This window comes from Leptonychotes weddellii, chromosome 1 (assembly GCF_054177405.1).
Source record: "Leptonychotes weddellii isolate Sample4059 chromosome 1, ASM5417740v2, whole genome shotgun sequence".
Lineage (NCBI taxonomy): Eukaryota > Metazoa > Chordata > Mammalia > Carnivora > Phocidae > Leptonychotes > Leptonychotes weddellii.
In genome coordinates this window covers 134,349,717-134,370,358 of record NC_138369.1, presented here as the reverse complement: position 1 = coordinate 134,370,358, position 20,642 = coordinate 134,349,717, and the positions used below count along the sequence as shown (strand labels likewise).

The 20,642-nt window shown below is 37.0% G+C and overlaps 1 protein-coding gene across 5 annotated transcripts in view; it reads left to right on the top strand.

Annotated features, from left to right (window-relative positions):
• The window catches only part of CFAP91 (cilia and flagella associated protein 91), a 103,663-nt gene extending 83,583 nt beyond the window's left edge, over nucleotides 1-20,080 (top strand). For 4 of the 5 annotated variants that reach the window (XM_081833428.1, XM_081833415.1, XM_081833424.1 and 1 more), the window contains exons 17-18: nucleotides 7,868-8,033; nucleotides 15,757-20,080. In XM_081833428.1, the coding sequence (XP_081689554.1) occupies nucleotides 7,868-8,019 (152 nt within the window). In that variant the 3' untranslated portion in view covers nucleotides 8,020-8,033; nucleotides 15,757-20,080. The other variant, XM_081833401.1, reaches the window with a different exon arrangement.
• Nucleotides 20,081-20,642: the final 562 nt, after the last annotated feature.

Here is a 20,642-nt window from a genome sequence, read left to right as displayed (position 1 = left end):
TGGAGGATAGAGTAATGGAAGGCAATCAAGCTGAACAGGAGAGAAAAAAATTCATTTTAAAAAAAATGAAAATAGATTAAGGAAACTCAACCACACCATCAAGTGTAATAACATTTGCATTATAAGGATTCAAGAAGGAGAAGACGGGTGGGGGGGCGGAGAAAATTTTATTTGAAGGAATAAAGCTGAAATCTTCCCAAATGTAGAGAAGGAAACAGAAATCCAGATTCAGGAGGCACAAAGCTCCCCCATCAAAATCAAAACCCAAGGAGGTCCACACCAAGGCACATGGTAATTAAAATGGCAAAAAGTAGTGCTAAAAATTTTTTAAAGCAGCAAGAAAAAAAAGTAGTTACATACAAGAAATACCCTGTAAGATAACTAGCTGATTTTTCAGCAGAAACATTTCAGGCCAGAAGGGAGTGGCATGATATATTCAAAGTGCTGAAATAGAAAAACCTGCAACCAAGAATACTCCATCCAACAAAACTATCATTCAGAATAGAACGAAATAGGGTAGAGAAAGAGTTTGCCAGACGGACAAAAGTTGGAGGAATTCATGACCACTAAATCAGCCTTACATGAAATGTTAATGGGGACTCTGTGAATGGAAAGGAAAGACCATAAGCAGGAGTAAGAAAAGTAGGACACAAAAAACCTGTAAAATTAAGTATGTCTATAAAAATCAGTCAAGAGATTCACAAAATAAAAGGATATAAAATATGTATGACACCATATACTTAAAATGTGACAGGGAGAGGAATAAAAATTTAGTGCTTTTAGAATGGGTTCAAACTTAAGCGACCAACAAGTTAATATAGACTGCTATTTGTATAAGATGTTACATATCAACCTAATAGTAACCACAAAACAAAAACCAGTAATATATATACAAAAAATAGAGAGGGGAATCCAGGTATATCACTAAAGAAAGCCAGCAAACCAGGAGAGAAAAGAGTAAGAGAAGAAAGAAACAGAGAAGAACTACAAAAACAACCATAAAACATGTACTTACTGATATTTGTCACTTACCTGTCAATAATTACTTTGAATGTAAATGGACTAAATGTTCCAATCAAAAGACGTAGGGTCATAGAATGGATAAAAAACCAAGACCCATCTATATGCTGCCTATAAAAGACTCATTTCAGACCTAAAGACATATGCAGATTGAAAGTGAAGAGATGCAAAAGCATTTATCATGCAAAGGGAAGTGAAAAGCAAACCCGGGTAGCTACACTTAGTTCAGACAAAGTAGACTTGAAAACAAAGACTGTAACAAGAAACAAAGACACTACATAATCATAAAGGGAACAATAATCCAACAAGAAGATACAACAATTGTAAATATTTATGCATCCAACATGGGAGCACTCAAACACATAAAGCAGCTATTAACATACATAAAGAGAGTAATTGATAGTAAAACAATAATAGTAGGGAACATTAACACCCCACATAATCAATGGATAGATCATCCAAAGAATAAAACCAAGAAAACAGTGTTTGAATGACACAGTGGACCAGATGGATCTAAGAGATACTCAGAACTTTCCATCCTAAAACAGTGAAATAGGCATTCTTTTCAAGCACACATCGAACATTCTCCAGAATAGATCACGTTAGGCCACAAAATGATTCTCAACAAATTTCGAAAGTTTGAAGTCATCTTGTGCATCTACTCCAACTACAATGCTATGAAACTAGAAACCAACTACAGGAAAAAATCTGGAAAGAAGACACATACATAGAGGTTAGATAACATGCTACTAAACAATGAATGGGTCAACCAAGAAATCAAAAAATACATGGAGATAAATGAAATGAAAACACAATGATCCAAAATCTTTGGGATGTAGCAAAATCTGTTCTAAGGAAGATTATAGCAGTACAAGCCAACCTCAAGAAGGAAGAAAAATCTCAAACAATCTAACTTTACACCTAAAGAAGCTAGAAAAATAACAAGCAAAACCCAAAACCAGAAGGAAGGAAGTAATAAAGAGAAGAAATAAATAAAAGAAACTAAAAAACAAGAACTCAAGGAAACCAGGAGCTGGTTCTTTGAAAAGATCAACAAAATTGATAAACCTTTAGCCATACTCATCCAAAAAAAAAAAGGGGGGGGGAGAGACAGAGACAGAAGACTCAAACAAAATTAGAAAAGAAAGAGGAGAAATAACAGAAACCGAAACAAAAATAACAGAAACAGAAATAATACCACAGATATAGCAAGGGTTATGAGATTATTATGAAGAAGTATATGCTAACAAGTTGGACACCCTAGAAGAAATGGATAAATTCCAAGAAATATATAACCTCTCCAAACTAGATCAGGAAGAAATAAACAATTTGAAGATTGATCACCAGCATGGGAGATGACTCTGTAACCAAAAAACTTCCAACAAAAGTTTAGGACCAGATGGCTTCACAGGTGAATTCTACAAACATTTAAAGAAGAGTTAATACCTATTCTTCTCAAACTATTCTGAAAAATAGAAGAGGAAGGAAAGCTTTCAAATGTATTTTATGAGGCCAGCTGTACCCTGATACCAAAACCAGATAAAGATGCTACAAAACAAGAGAACTACAGGCCAGTATCTCTGATGAACATAGATGCAAAAATCCTCAACAAACTATTAGCAAACCAAATCCAACAATACATAAAAAAAATTTCACCACAGTCAAGTGGGATTTCTTCCTGGGATGCAAGGGTGCTGAAATGTTTTCAAATCAATTAATGTGATAGATCACAACAACAGAAAGTATAAAAAAAATATTTCAATAGATGCAGAAAAAGCATTTGACAAAGCACAGCATCCTTTCATGATAAAGACCCTCAACAAAGTAGGTTTAGAGGGAATTTACCTCAACATACTGAAGGCCATCTATGAAAAACCCACAGTGACATTATACTCAGTGGTGAAAAACTGAGAGCTTTCCCCCTAAGATCAGGAATTAAAACAAGGATGTCCACTCTCACCACTTTTATTCAACATAGTACTGGAAATCCTAGCCACAGCAATCAGAAGAGAAGAAGAAATAAAAGGCATCCAAATTAGTAAGAAGAAGTAAAACTTTAACTATTTGCAGATGACATGATAATATAGAGAGAAAAACCCTGTTAAAGACATGACCAAAAAACTATTAGAACTAATAAATGAATTCAGAAGGGTTGCAGGATACAAACTCAATATGCAGAAATCTGTTGCATTTTTATACATTACTAATGAAGTAACAGAAAGAGAAATTAAGAAAACAATCCCATTTACAATTATACCAAAAAGAATTAAATACCTAGGAATAAACTTAACAAAGGAGGTGAAAGATCTCTACTCTGAACACTGTAAAACATTAATGAAGGAAATTGAAGATGACACAAATGGAAAGACATCCCATGTTCACAGATTGGGAGAACAAAATTGTTAAAGTGTCCATACTACACAAAGCAATCTACAGATTTAATGCAGTCCCTATCAAAACACCAACAGTATTTTTCACAAAACTAGAACAAATAATCCTAACATTTGTATGGAACCACAAAAGACCCTGAATGACCAAGGCAGTCTTGAAGAACAAAACTGGAGGTATCACAATCCCAGATTTCAAGATATGCTACAAAGCTGTAGCAATCAAAACAGTATGGTACCAGCACAAAAACAGACACATAGATCAATAGAACACAATAGAAAACCCAGAAATAAACCTACAATTATAATGGCTGACTAATTTTCCACAAAGGAGGCAAGAATATGCAATGGGAAAAAGTCTCTTTAGTAAATGGTGTTGGGAAAACTGGACAGCTACATACAAAAGAATGAAACTGAACCATTTCCTTACACCATACATAAAAATACACTCAAAATGGATTAGGGACTTACATGTGAGACCTGAAACCATAAAAATTCTAGAAGAGAGCACAGGCAATAATTTCTCTGACATTGGTCATAGCAACATTTTTCTAGATATGTCTCCTGAGGCAAGGGAAACAAAAGCAAAATGAACTATTGGGACTACCTCAAAATTAAAAGCTTCTGCACAGCAAAGGAAACAATCAACAGAACTAAAAGACAACCTACCGAATGGGAGAAGATATTTGCAAATAACATATCCAATAAAGGGTTAGAAAATATATAAAGAACTTTTATAACTCAAGACCAAAAAAAAAAAATCCAATTAAAAAATGGACAGAAGACATGAACACATTTCTCCAAAGAAGACATACAGATCGCTGATAGACACATGAAAAGATGATCACATCACTAATCATCAGGGAAGTGCAAATTAAAACCGTGGTGAGATATCACCTCATACCAGTCAGAATGGCTAAAATCAAAAACACAAGAAAAAAGTGTTGGCAAGGATATGTGTAAAAAAAAAACAAACCCTCATACCCTTATGGTAGGAATGCAAACTGGTACAGCCACTGTAAAAGACAATATGGAGGTTCTTCAAAAAAATGAAAAATAGAACTGCCAAATGATCTAGTAATTCCACTACTGGGTACTTACCTAAAGAATATGAACAGTAATTTGAAAAGATATATGCATCCCTGTGTTTATTGCAGCATTATTTACAATAGCCAAATTATGGAAGCAGCCCAAGTGTCCATCAGTAGATGAATAAAGATGTGGTATATATCCACAGTGGAATATTACTCAGCCATAAAATAAAAAAGAATGAAACCTTGCCATTTGCAACAACATGGATGGATCCAGAGAGTATAATGGTAAGTGAAATAAGTGAGTCAGAGAAAGACAATTAAATGATTTCACTCCTATGTTAAGTTGAAAAACAGATCAAATCAACAAAGAAAAAAAGAGACAAGTAAAAAGAATCTTAAGTGTAGAGAACAAACTGATGGTACCAGCGGGGAGATTGGTGGGCAAATAGGTGAAATAGGTGAAGAGGACTAAGAGTTCACTTAACATGATGAACACTGAGAAATGTATAGAATTGTTGAATCACTATATTATACACCTGAAACTAATATAACACTGTATTTTAATTGTACTGGAATTTTAAAAAAGAATAAAAAAATTAAAATTATCTTTTGTAAGCCTCAAATGTTTACAATAAAAAAAAATATGGAAAGAGCACAGATGTCCATTGATAGATGAATGGATTAAGAAGATGTTGTGCATATATACAATGGAATATTACTCAGCCATCAAAAAGAATGAAATCTTGCCACTTGCAACGACGTGGATGGAACTAGAGGGTATTATGCTAAGCAAAATAAATCAGTCAGAAAGACAATTATCATATGATCTCACTCATGTGGAATTTAAGAAACAAAATAGAGGATCATAGGGGAAGGGAGGGAAAAATAAAGTAAGGCGAAATCAGAGAGGGAGACAAACCATAAGAGACTCTTAACTCTAAGAAACAAACAGGGTTGCTGTAGGGGAGGGGTGTGGGGGTTGGGGTAACTGGGTGATGGGCATTAAGGAGGGCACGTGATATAATGAGCCCTGGTGTTATATGCAACCGATGAATCACTGAATTCTACCGCTGAAACTAATAATACACTATATGTTAATTAAATTGAATTTAAATTAAAAAATTTAAGTGAAAGAACAGCTTGGCTATTTTTTACAAGGTTTCCATGTTGTTTAGGGGAATTCTGGACAGGTTTAAGAAAAGTATAACATTTCGGATCACCTAATAGGGATAAAGGAATGGTGGAGTTCTAATGCATTTGAAGAGAACAAAGAAATACCTTATTTTCCCATTACATGATTATACTGTAATTTCTAAGCCCGAACCTTTTAGTGATAAGCATTTAGTTTGTTTCAGTGTGTTTTCCTATAACTAGCAGTGCTGCAAGCATATATTCTATGCCTATCCTGCTCATGCTACTGACAGTAAATTCCTAGCAGTACGGTGCTAGAAATAGGGTATGTGCATTTTACTTTTGCTAGATACTACCAAATAGCCCCCACAAAAAGATTGTTCTAATTCATACTCCCATCAGTGGTGTATGATAGTGCTTATACCAATAATATTTCATTTTTGGATAAAATAATCAATGTTTCTGTGTCACCTTTTTATAAAAGGGATCTTGTGTTTTCTGAATCTTTAAGAAAATATGCAACTCCTTTTTATTTTTCCTAGGTCCAAAGTGAGGTCAGTCTTCTTTAGGTCAATTCTAACTGAGGGAATTGAAGGAGGCAGGGAAATAGTGTTTAGTAGTTACTAGTTTGTGATCCCTTCCCCTAGCTTCTCTGGGCTCTGAGGGAAAGGAACAGGAGGAGGCACTTGAGCTGAAGGAATCCAGTGGGACTTGTCTATGGGGAAGCTGGGCAAGTCCTTAGCCTCTTCTCTTTGTATTATACCAAATGAAGAAAGCCATCTGGACAGGGAGCGCACACTAGGACCTTTTGTTTCTTAAAAGAACCATATGTGGGCGCCTGGGTGGCTCAGTTGGTTAAGCGACTGCCTTCAGCTCAGGTCATGATCCTGGAGTCCCTGGATCGAGTCCCGCATCGGGCTCCCTGCTCGGCGAGGAGCCTGCTTCTCCCTCTAACTCTCCCCCCTCTCATGTACTCTCTCTCTCTCATTCTCGCTCTCTCAAATAAATAAATCTTTAAAAAAAAAAAAAGAACCATATGTATTATATATAGACTCTTTACCCCAAATTAAGGTAATATATACAGACTGTTTTGAGATATATCATGATTGAAGACTTTGAAGAGACCTGTATATAGATGTAAAATAACAGTAACTACCAAATTTTAAGTGCATGCTAAGTTCCAGACACTGGACTAAGCATTTAAAAAGTACCTATTTCAATTTCTTAAAATAGCTGGAGCTGTATTCTCATTTTCAATTATGGAAATTAGTGCTTAGAGAGTTTATACAACTTACAGATGTGAACCATGGTCTGTGTGGCTCCAAAGTCCCCATTCTTTCAACCATACTACTGTGAAGTGGAAGTTGATTTATCCTCTATAAACTGTGATTTATCCTCTGTAAACTCGCTGATACCTGAACAGCACAGAACCCATAGTACTTCTTACTGTCCTTTACTGGCTGTATGATTTGGGGCAAATTACTTAATCTCTCTGTGTCTCTGTTTCCTTATCTGGAAATGGGGATATTATTAATAGTCTCTTTTAGGGTTGTGGGGTGGTTTAAATGGATATATGCCAACTGCTTAAAACAGTGCCTGGCACAAAGTAAGGACAAATGCTAAGTGCTAACGTTATCATCATCATCATGATTATCCCTTCCAAGGGAGATGGGATGCTTAATGTACTAATCCTTGATAATCAATATCCTTACAATATGGAGCAAAGACCACCTTTTAAAGCCATGAGCTCAGAAACTCATCATCAGTCAACAAGTATGCTCCATATTAGGAACAAAAGTTCAAAGAGAAGTGGGAGACAAGGTCTCTACCTTTAAGTCATTACAACCTACTTAAAAAACAAAACGAAACTCACACTGAGTGCTTCAGTGCTGTGTGGGTTTGTGGGAACTCAGGTGTGGCAATGGTGGATGTGGGCCAGCCCGGTCAGAGGAGGCTTCCTGGCAGAGCTGGGCCCTGAGTCGGGCTGTGCAGACACTCCAGTGGAGGGCAGCTGGGGGGGACAGCAATAGAGGCCAGCCGGGTGGGGAGGAGACTGACCGGACTGAACCAGAGAGTGGGGATGGGGGAGCAGCAATGATCAACCTTAGGTCTGGTTGCCTCTAGAAGGCATACTTCTACAACAGAGAGCAGCTTATTGTTATTTACTCTCATCAGCTTGAAGCAAGGGAATATGTGATTTACCAAATTTTCATTTCTGTCACTACTTTCTTGAAAATCTTTGGGAATGATTTTGTTTAGACTTTCAGAGTAAAATTTCTTGTCGCTTTGGCACAGTGAGGAACGCCCAGTGGAAGCATATCCTTGCAGCCCATCAGATCATCCACAGTCACACAGAAGACATGGTCAACAAGAATTTTGTGGCGCAACAGCAAGATGAGGAGGTCTCGGACACTGGCAAGTCACCTGAGGAAAAAACTCAAAAATAAGAATCGCAGCTAAGGTGAGTTTGACTTTTTATCTGAAAGGAAGCAGAGGGGAGGAGAGGCCCAGCATCATTCAGCTCTCTGCTCTACTCCAACAACCCTAATGTGTTTAAGAAAGTGAAACACTCCCATTCAAATTGGCACATTTCATCTAGGTGATGGAACCTACTATTGAAATTCTTAGAGAATAGAGTTGACATTATAGCAATTGGACTCCTGTGTCCAGAAAATAGGATTCTGGGTAATTTTTTATGGGTCCTTAAAGCACATGATGGTATTTGATCACAAATAAAGCTGTAAAATGTGTCCGTGTTATAAAAAGCAGCTTGTTCTTAGGGAGTAGAGAAGGAATCCCTGTCTCATCACGCTGGTTGTAAGCACAGCATGAGGCACAGCCTGTCCAGTTCTAGCCCAGATGCCTCCTGCAGGGCCCACCAGGAGTTGGTCTTAGGCTCAACCAAACATTCCTACTCACAAGACTAACACAGACAAGGTTCGATAGGAGCTGAGTATCCGTTTACCCAGCAAGATAGAAGACAGGAACCCCAGCTTTGAGCAGGGCAGCAGCAGGTGCTTCTCTTTATATGGAAGCTCTTGCTGGGTCCACACAGACGAACACATAGCTATTTAGTCCCCTGGTTACAAAGCTTAGACGCAAGGAAGAGAGATTGACATTGGGTAGGTGCAGACCTGCCCTGGTTTCCGTGCCTCAGGGGCCAGGATGTCTTGTAATGATTCCATAGACACAGTGTCCAGGGTCCCCTTAATCGATTCACTCGGTTACAAAAGTCAGCACACTCAGGAAAACTCAAACCTATGGTTTCCTATTAGGTATTACTAGTTCGTTTATAATTCCTTCCAATCAAATGCTAGTTACCACTTGGAGGTCAAGTAGTGTTGCTTAGTAACATAGTTGATACAAACTACCTTATCGAATTGCTAGGAAAACAGAGCTAGAGAGTCAATTGAAAGTAAAATTCTCATGAGAATTCTCAGAAGAAAGGGAGTGAACCCTTTGCATATACCTTCTTTCTCAACCCTTCTCTGGTCAAGCACATCATCTACTATTTTGGCGTGAGAGTATGCTATCAGGATAGGGAAGACACAAGGCTCACGGGGAAATTTGAGCCTGGCATTCAGAAGGTTTGAGTGTTAGCCAGCTCTGCCACTAACTGTGTAATTTTTACAATAATGTCCCTTCACTAGAGGTTTGCCTGCACTTATGTGACCAACAGACCCTCTGCAAGGGAATCTATGGGGACCTTAAGTTTCAGTCAAAGAGGATCATGGAAGGAATATTGAGATGAAGGGTCAGTTAAGAAAGAAAACAGAGGGGGCGCCTGGGTGGCTCAGTTGGGTAAGCATCTGCCTTTGGCTTAGGTCATGATCCCAGAGTCCTAGGATCAAGCCCTGTGTCAGGCTCCCTGCTCAGTGGGGAATCTGCTTCTCCCTTTCCCTGTCCTCCTCCCCTCACTTGTTCCCTCTCTCACTCTCTCACTCACTCACTCTCTCAAATAAATAAAATCTCTAAAAAAAGAAAGAAAGAAGAGAGAAAACTGACAAAGAACTCTTAAATACCAAGCTATAGCTGTAATTTACAGCAGAAAATCTTTTGTTTTTAATTAATAAAGAAATAACCTCGGAAATCCCTAAAAATATAAACCATGTATTTACATGTAACATTATCCATACATCTATATAATATAAATCCAGGGACCATAACATTTTGCCTATCTTATTATTGTGATAAAAATCACCTTCAATATTTGGATAGTCATTTTTCTTACATGAAAATTTAATAAGATAAATAATTTACATAGTTTAAATTGAGTATGTCTGCATTTACTTCTGAGTATAAAGTATCTCTTTACTGCTTTATTAATGTTTGGAACATGATGCTTAGTTGCTCCCATGTATGTACTCTCTCTTCCTTCTCTGTGGGAAGGAGGGAAGGACAGATATGAGATTATTTAATAATGCTTAGGGAATGTAGGCATGGACCTTGATTTTAAAATATTTTTAATCAGCTTGAAGACAATGGAGAGCTAACAGTGAGGAATTTCTGGGCAAATATCTAAGAGAAGACAAATTCAGAGAGTTGATGCTGGCATTTGCAGTCACTTTTTTTCCCCCCTGAGGGAATATGCACATTCTAGAAAATGGGGCTGAAAAGCTGAGTGATATTTTCACCAGCTTTGTAAAACTAGGGGGACAAAAACTAGAGTCAAGCTAGAGGCCCTGGTAAGCCTCCTCCATTTGGGTTGGGACTCCAACCCCTAGTTGGGATGAGGGGTACCTGGGTGGCTCAGTTGGTTAAATGTCCAACTCTTGATTTCAGCTCACATCATGACCTCAGGGTCATGAGATCAAGCCCTATGTCAGGCTCTGTTCAGCATGGAGTCTGCTTGGGATTCTCTCTCTCTCTGAAATAAATAAAAATAAATCTTAAAAAAAAAAAAAGTACCTAACTCATCTGGTTCACAGCTGGAGAGGAATTTGCCTCAGGATGAATCATACCCTGACTCTCACCCATACCTGATTTAGAGGATAATTAGATGAGACTTAGTTGATGCTCTAATGAGTTAAGACTTTGGGGGCTATTGGGATGGAATGATTGTATTTTGCATGTGAGAAGGACATGAATGGTGGGGGGGGTGGTGGCTGGGGTGGAGTACTACAGACTTGTGTCCCTCCAAAATTCAGATGTTAAAGCCCTAACTTCCAATATGATGGTATTTGGAGATGAGGGCTATGGGAGATAATTGGCTTAGATGAGATCATGAGGGTGGGTCCCCCATGATGCGAATGGTGCCCTTATAAGAAGAGACACCAGAGAGCTTGTTCTTTTTCCCTGCCATGTGAGGACCTGGCAAGAAGGCAGCCATCTACAAACCAGGAAGAGAGTTCGCCCCGGAAACCGGCCATGCTGACATCTTGATCTGGGACTCCTAGCATCCAGAACTGTGAAAAAATGAATTTCTGTTGTTTAAGCTACCCAGTTATTTTGTTAAAGCAGCCTGAGCTAAGACACTTATGTTTAAAGAGATTAAAGTCAACATTGAAATTTTCAAGAGAACTGGAAATGATACAAATGATATAGCAGATTTCAGTAATCAGCAGTAATCAACATGAGAAACTCAATGAATGGATTTAAGAGCAGGATAAATACAACTATGGAGAAAACTAATAAATTAGAAGATAGGTCAGAAGAATTTACCTAGAAAGAATAAAGGAACAAAAAGGTGGAAACTACAGAGGAGATGCAAGGATAGATATAGGATAACTTAATCATTAGGAAGAGACAAAAAGATAGTAGAAATGGACCATTGATTCAAGAAATCTGACTACTAAGAGAAGAAATATGTTGGGAAATACTATGAAATGTGAATTTTTAAAAACCAATGAAAGACTCAATATTTAATAAGCCTTCTTAACCCCAGGCAAAAAAATATTAAAAATCTATACCTACATACACTTTAATATGACTGCTGAAAACAAAAGAAAGAATCTTTAGAGTTTTCAGAGGAAAAGGATGTGAATTACCTTCAGAAGAGCAATAATTAAACTGAAGTTGACTTCTCATCAGAAACAAAGCCAGAAAATAAAGGAATGATAGCTTCAAAATGCTGAAATAGTATAATAACAAAGGATCTATAACATGCAAATATGTCCGTCAAGAATGACAATGAAAGACATTTTCAGATAAGTGAAACAAAATTTGTCACTAGGAGATCTTCACTACAAGAAATTACTAAAGGGTGTTTTTCAAATAGAAGGAAAATTATCCCAGTTGGAAATTTGGAGATAAAGAATATGTGGCTATTTACTGACTGCTTAAAAAAAACAATAAGAAAAAGCAACAGCAGTGACATTACAATTACACAGCATAAGTAGTGTGGGAGTCCAAAATCCGTGTGTGGGCTAAATTGTTCTAAGCCATTTGCATTATCTGGGAGCGGGATAGAGTGTTATTTAACATTATCTTTGATGACTCAAGGCAACAGTTTGTAACCTCTAAGGTAACTCCTAAAGCATAGTAGAAAGACGTAGGACATCTAAACTAATAGAAGAAAATGGAAAAAAAAACCCCCTCAATATAAACAGAAGATAGAAAGGAGAGAAAAAGGAAACAAAACCAATAGAAAGCACTGAATAAAATGGTAGGTGTTTATCACTGATTCATCATTAATTTATATTAAATGTAAATAGCTAAATGCTCAAAGTCAGAATTTGTCAGACTGAATAAAAATAAATGCTGTTTGTAAGAGGCACATACAAAATCTAAATATACAGAATGCTTACAAGTTAAAGGATAAAAAAACATACCATAAAAAAAAATCACCCACAGGAAAGCAGATACAACGATATTAATATAGACAAAGAAGACTTTAAGGCAGAAAGTCCTACTAGACAAAATGAAGGACACTTCATAAAGATAAAGGTTTTAATTCACTGGGAAGGTATGAGTCACAAATAGGAATGTATCTAGTAACATGGCCTCAACCTTTGTAAAGTAAACTTAATAGAACTGCACGGAGAAACAAATCCAAAATAATGCTAGGAAATTTTAATCTCTATCAGGAACAGAGGAAAAAAAAGAAATGGAAGATTTGAAATACATAATTAAGAAATTTGACCTGGGGCGCCTGGGTGGCTCAGTCGTTAAGCGTCTGCCTTCGGCTCAGGTCATGATCCCAGGGTCCTGGGATCGAGCCCCGCATCGGGCTCCCTGCTCAGCCAGGAGCCTGCTTCTCCTTCTTCCACTCCCCCTGCTTGTGTTTCCTCTCTAGCTGTCTCTCTCTCTGTGTCAAATAAATAAATCTTTAAAAAAAAAAGAAATTTGACCTAAAGCACATTTATAGAATATTATACCTAACAACTACTGAATGCATATTATTTAAGAATACACACAACAAACATGTACAAAAACTGACTATATATGGTCATAAAGCAAGTGTCAACCATTTCAAAGAGTTGAAATCCTGCAAAGTGTGTTCTTTGATAAAAATGCAAGGAAACTAGAAATCAATGATAAGATAATTCTAATATATTTGAAAATTAAGAAATACAGATATAAACAATCTGTTCATCAAAGAAAGTGTGATAATAGAACTAGAAAATACTTTGAACTGAAAAATGACAAAAATGCTATGTATGTATCAAACTTGTGGAACACTGTTAATGTGACGCTTAGAAATTTGTAGTCTTAAAGGCATTTATTTGAAAAGATGAAAATAAGACTAAGCATCCTTTTCAAGAAATTATAAAAAGGACAGTAAATTAGATGCAAAAAGGCAAAAGGAAAGAAAAAACAAAATTTTGAAGAAAAACATGCATAAGTTGGGGGGAAAAGAATTTAATAAAACAAAACAGACATGTCTTCTGATTTTAGGTAGGATGTAGTAGGTAGCTGCAACATTTAAAGAAAATAATGGATACATTGTAAACATCATTATTTTTAAAGACATCGGAGAGCTATGGAAATCAAAGGGACTAGATGAACTATAACAGCAGAGGAAAGTCCTTCCTAAGTGATCTGAGATCACTGGCCATTTTCTTGCCTTGGGGCATTGGCCAAGTTTGGGTACAAGCTGGGGCTCAGGCTTGCCAAGGGCAGAGGGTCTTTATTTACTAGGGGAAACAAATCAACAAGGCTTTTAAAATCAGTATGGGCTGGCATGATGGATTACAATCAAGTGGAGTCCTGAATGTATGGCCAAATTTCCCCACAGAATGTCAGCAGTAGATTTTTAGTGGATAAACATTTTACTAGTGAAAACATGTTTGAATCTATCATGTGTTATTTAACCAGCTGTTTAAATGGTGATCTTCACTCAGTCTCATGGATTTAACCATTGTTAATTTATTGTTCCATGATTTTTTTTTTTTTCCAGAAATAGCTGTATGTTCTGACTTGCCTACCTCACTGATACTTGATGGCTTAGCACTGATAACCTTTCAGTGTGAGTTTTTGAGTCAGATTAAGATTGAGATTTTTCTAAATAAGTAAACTACCCTTATCCACCATTATGGAATACTGAATGGCTTTGGGAAATTAGCTTTTGCTGTAGACTTGATAATATTTTTTAATGAATCCAACCTAAAATTACAAGGCAAAACAGAGCTTATATGGCAGAATTTACACTATGGTAAAATCATTTCAATGGCAACTAACATTAAATCACAAGTAATGGCAAGCTGCTTTATATACTTCCTGTGCTGTCACAAGTTAAAACAAGAAGCAAAATTTTAATTCCCACACATAGTTGCAGTGAATATGTTTTCTGAGTTTACACCTCCAGGAGCATTTTCTGGACCTTGAAACAAGTGCAGAGGAAATTTTCCTACATCAAAGTCTCTAACTGTGGGATGGAGGAATGTCCACTTAACCTTCTACTGGAAGCAATTAATATACATTGTAATGACATGCTAAGAGGGAAATATCAAGAGAAGAATCTAATGGAGTTCTGTAAATGCCTCCCAAGCAATAAATACGCACAATGAAAAGCTTATGCTCATGGATTGATATCAGTGTTGGCAGCATGCATCTGTGTGACAGACATGTTCCAAGCTGAAATGGGGGTGTGTGTTGGGGGGGTCTCACTGTAAATGTTTATCGGCTATTGGTGACATGTAATCAATTTTGATGATCTGAACCTTAATTGAGCAAAATGTTATCCCCTAAATAAGACTTCCATTTTTCTCATTAGTAGACTTATATTAAAAACAAACCTGTAGTCAATTATTATTACTATCTTTTGAATTTTATCAAAAATTTTGTGAAAGTTTGTTTTCTCTCGTTGAGGACCTACATAATATCCTCAATTTTGTTTATTGGCCCCCAAAGTCTAAAATTCTTACTATCAGGCCCTTTGCAGAAAAAGTTTGTCAATTCCTACTATGTAGCAGTTAAAATGAATGAAGAGATTCATATATTTGTGAGATTCATCCATGTTGTAAGTATCAGATCCAAAAAAGAAAACTACAGTATGAATCTATTTATATAAAGTTTAAAATCAGCACTAAACTATGGCATTTAGGAGGTAAAGATATGAAGAAAATCAAGAAAGTGAATATGGAAAAAATCAAATAAAAATCAGAATAGTGATAACTTTTAGAGAATAGAGATGGTTGTGATTGGGAAGGAGTAAGTGGGAGCTTATAGGACTTCTTGACCTGGGTGGTATTTACACAGATGAATATTTAACATTAATTCACTAAGCTGCACATTGGTGTTCTGTTATTTTCTCATATGTGTCATATTCCTTGATTAAAAGCTAGAAATATGTTTGCATATATACAAACATATGTGCATTCATGAGGCCTACAATAAACATTAAATATTTCTGGGAAGATCAACAAGAAATTGGTTAAGTATTTGTCAGTAGACCTGGGGACTGGGGGGAAACAGATATACTTTCCTCATGTTTATATCCTTTTGTAGTTTGAATTTTTTTACAGTGTACACAAAGTAAGTTTTCAGTTATAATTCAGTTAATGTAAGGCTTGTAAGTCCTGTAATTTGGAAACTGAGACCCTGTGAGTTAAGAAACATTTGGGTCATGGGGCTCATAAGTGGCAGAGCTGGGGTATGTCTGGTGATGTCTGGCTTCTGAACCAAGGCTCTTTGTAATTGTATCACAGTAATTTTTTGTATGTATTGGTCTGATAATGATTGTTTCTTAAAAGATGACATAATCAAACATTTGTGGGGTTTTTTGTGGTTTTTTTTTTTTACAGATTATCTTTTTTAAAAAGAAGCTATACAAATCATCATATGGAATTCCAATAATCTATGCTTCTCCCAAGATGTGCAGCTTTTATGGACTTGTCAATGTGTAATTCGTGAGGAAAGATCTTTCTTCTCCATAAACTTCCAATAATTTAAAATTATTTTCAGTAATAATAATCAAACGAAGGAGTTTATTCTCTTCAGTGTTTCCCAGATGTTCTACTTCAAGAGAAAATTTTCTCATGTCTCATTTCAACATTTTGTTAACTAAGAGGATATTCTGGCTTGCTGAATCAAACAAAAAGAAATGTTATTGAATATTTCTTACGTAGTTTTGGCTTGATATCCATAGTCCATTGACCTTATCTGCTAAGTTTGAAAGCATGCATACCCCATGACCTGGCACTTCATCTCCTAGATATATATGCAGTAGAAATACATGAGTGTGTGCACCAACAGGCATGACAAGAATGTTCACAGCAGTACTTTTCATGATAGCCCCTAAACTAGAAACCCAAACATCCATTGACATGGGAATAGAAAAACAAGCTGTGGTATATCCATACAATGGCCCATCAACTTACCATCGAGCTTTAGATCTAAGAAGAATATTCATGCAATACCCATAGAGAGGGTGCTGTTGGGGAACAATCTGTCCGTCCTGTGTGTTGACAAACATCACGATCCCTCCTCATTTAAAGATTGGTAAATATGAAAAAAACAAAAGTCCCAGCAACAAATCTACATGGGCCCCATATGCATGTTACTCTGAAAACAGAATAAAAGCCTATCTTAGAAAATATCCTTCTCTAGGAAACAGGAAAAGCTTCAGAAGCTATCTGCTTGATGATTTTAATAGGAGGCAAAAAGAAATGGCCTCTTAGGAAACTGCAGCAGAGAATAAGAAGAGCAGACGCCAACAGACAGACGCAGGCTGAAAAGAAAAGAAAGCTGGCTAAGATGAAAAAAAAATACAAAAAGATTAAAAAATCCAGTGAAACACATTTGGATGCAGTTAAAAGAACAGAAATATCAAAGCAGAGAATAAAAGAGGTGATGTTGCTAACAAATTTATTGTCATCCAGTATGGTTTGGGAAGGATAAGGAGATGAAAATGACAAAGAGGTTAGCTCTGGATCACCAATCCTAAAGCAATAGGAACCAAAACAAATAAAAATAAAGTTATAATAAAAGATTTTCTGAGCTGAAAAAATACTTGATCATATAAACTTGAAAAGGTTTACCTTGTATTAGGAAAACTGTGATCAGGGTAACTTATTTTCACCAGAGAATCACTGACACACAGATAAGTACTGCACAAGTAAGGAGGCAGTTGCGTTTTGTTTTGTTCCTCTAAAAATGCTAACCTGGGGGCGCCTGGGTGGCTCAGTCAGTTAAGCATCTGCCTTTGGCTCAGGTCCTGATCCCAGCATCCTGGGATCAAGCCCCGCATTGGGCTCCTTGCTTGGGGGAGTCTGCTTCTCCTTCTCCCGCTCCCTCTGCTTGTCTCTCTCTCTTGCTCCCTCTCTTTCTCTGTCAAATAAATAAATAAAATCTTTAAAAAAAAATAAAAATGCTAACCTGAATGAGGTAATAGTTATTCACTTGTAAAATAAAAAATCAGTAACCCAAGACAAAATGAGAAGCAGCAAATTAGGCATGATGGGATAGGAGATGGGGGCGGGGTGGGGGGTTGCTATACAATAGCAGGTAACAGCTGACTTACTCTGTAAATAGCCAGATAGTAACTATTTTAGGTTTTTCTGGCCAGATTCTGTTGCAATTACTCAATTCTGCCGTTATAAGGTGAAAGTGGCAATGGATAACACATATAAGGAACATGGCTGTGTTCCAATAAAACTTTACAAAAACTAGCAGCAGCCAGATTTGGCCCGTGAGCTGTAGTTGGCCCATCCCTGCTGTATAGCAATGAACTAAAGTTAAAATCAACACCTACTTTGAAAAAGTGTTTTTAAAGTGGCTTTTAATAAAGAACATATCATGAAACAGAATATTTTCTAAAACAGTATTTATCTTTATGCAGTCTTCTAAAACTAAGATTTGTATTTAGACAAAAAGAAAAATACAAGGTATTACAGAATTCTCATTAGTTCATTGAAGTTTACCAGGAGAGGAAAACTTTTTTTCTGTTACTAGGAACCTTCTCCTTATAATGGCTTTAGTTAAAACACCTGAACTTTAATAACCTTTGCTCTTAAAAATAAAACACCTTGGGTGATAAACAAAACTCATGTTTAAAGCCATGTGATCATGGCAACTGAAGCCATATAGTTGGCTGGGACTAGACTAGTATAATCAATAGCAATATACAATCACAATGAACTGATTTGTAAGGTAGAAAACTTTTTTCATGGATGCATAATCATATATAGTGAATCCTTGTGCCACTTAACAAAGGCATTGCCTCTTCCCAACATGCTTAAGAACAGGCAAAGTAAAATCCAAGGAAGAAGTGTGTAGTGTGAGTTAAGGATCTCTTTGGGATGAGAAACGTAAGCACAAAATTGTTAGAGATTCCAAAGCCTTAAGTGCAGAACTCCTAGACAGACAGTTTAAAGTCTGAGTATATGTTGATTCAAGGGAACCCTCATCCCCCTCCTCAATTCTGGACCATGGTACCCACTTGGGAGTAGAGTTGCACCTACTAAGATGACTTGGAGTACTTTTATGCAGCAAGCTGCACAGAGAGGCTTACAGACCCAGTTACCAGTAGAATGGAGAATGCCTGCCGGCATATACGCACTTAGCACTGGCCTCCAACTGTGCTTACCACTTGTGGAACAAAGGCCAGGCTAGCCCCTTAGCAGTGGAGTAGCATGGAGGTTAAGAGAATATGCTCTGGAGCCAGGTGGTCTGGATCGAAATCCCAGTCCAATGACAGTGTGTCCTCAGACAAGTTACTTAATCTCCTTAAGTTTTAGCTTCCTCAAATCTAAAATGGTATAACCACAGAATGGACATCATCAGGTTGGTATGAGGATGTAATGAATTAATTCATGTAAAAGGCTTAGGACAGCAGCTGCCATATGGTAAGCATTCAGTAAGTACCATTTAGCTGTTTTTATTATCACTATGGGATAGACGCAAAGGATATGGGTAGAGCAAAGTAACTACATCTGCTACACAGAATGTGGTTCAGTGGGTGTCAGAGGCTAACTGATCAGATGAATTTCTCCATTTCACTTGGGGATGAGTAAGAGAGAGAGAGGAATGAGTGCCCCATGTTCTTTAGAATCTTGAAGTGTTGATGATAAGGGCTCACTCTCTACCAGACACCAGAGCAGTAGAAGGAAACCATAAGTATTGTGAAGAAGAATTTCCCAGAAAACTTAACGAAAACCATTGAAGGAGGCTTCTTTTATTCCAGGTGTCAAATGTTGAAGAAACTGGAAACAAAGGCTATAATAGTTCTTAACCACGGTTGCATGCTAAAGTCATTGAGTACTTTAAAAAATTGGGTCTTGGGCCTCACCAGATCCAGGCAAAGGTATTTTTTTAAAGCTTCCCAAGTGATCTAATGTACATTCACAAATTTAGAATAGGAGAAACCTTTCCCAAGGAAACTGTCCCTCCCCAAGTATTTACCATTCAGAAACTTACCATGGGAGACGTGCCTTTAGTCCAGGCTTTAATGATATTTTATTTCTAAAGCCTCAAGGATTCCAAAGACCAGGAAAAAAATTGTGGGAGCAAACACAGATACTGGGCACAATCATAGAACTGACTTCCTCTGCCATTGCCCATCTCACACTTGATTGTAACTGTCTGCGTAACCACCTCTCTCACCAATTGGACTGTTAGCTCTGAGGGGAGGGCAGGAGCTGTGCCTCCTGAATACATTTGTTTTTATTCCTGGTGCCTGGCACAGTCTCTGGCACATGGTAATCTCTCAATAAGTATTTCTTGAATGAAATTCTACATAATGTTTGTAAAAGCAAATACTTGTATGATTTTGAAGAACATTTGTGATGTCTTGGTATTTTATGGTATGAAATGAGTTTTCAAGAATAAAATTCTAATTTATAATATTCATTTCTAGCAAATAAATGTTTAACTTGTTGTGATTCAACTGGTGAATGTTATGAAGGAACCAAGTAAGTCTATACTACATCCCGAAGGGAGTTTTTCCCGCTTATTCTGGACAAACGACATTAACAACTTAAAAAACCTCCAACAGAGGTTTTAGAGAAGATGCAGAAATGTTTCTCAATATTTTTAATAAAGGTTAAAGGCATCATATTAAAATAGTACCATAAAATCAGCTTCTAAAAAAGAGGCCAGCAATTCTCCTCCACTAATAGGTAGGTAGGTAGGTAGATAGATGGATAGACAGACTAGACAAAATTGTCAAAAACACCCATTTTAGGGCACTAGAAATCTATCAGAGATGGCCAACACATTGAAAACCTGCTAAAGATTCAGGTAAGAACAGCTCAGGTCTACTCTCCCCCCAGCCCCCATGCAGCTCAGTCTGCAAGAATGGCAGTCTTCCAGTCCAGCAGCTTTGCTGCCAGAGAGGAAAGACTTGATTTAGGGTGGGGAGATGGAGAGAAATCTTATGACATTGCAGGCTAAAGGTAGCACCTTCTTCTCAGTAGTTGATAGAAAAATTAAATAAGACATCAGTACAGTTTTAGACGATTTGAACTACTCACTGCCTTGACCTAATGCTAATCAGAACACTACATCTAACTACCACAGGATATGCATTCTTTTCAAGTGTACCTAGGACATTTGCTGAGATAGGCCATATCCTGTGCCATAAAACTAGCCTCAATAAATTTCAAAGAATTGAAATCTTATGAAATATATTCTCTGGACACAAATAATTGAATTAGGAATCAAAAGGAAAAAATAAGGTTAGAAAATTCCC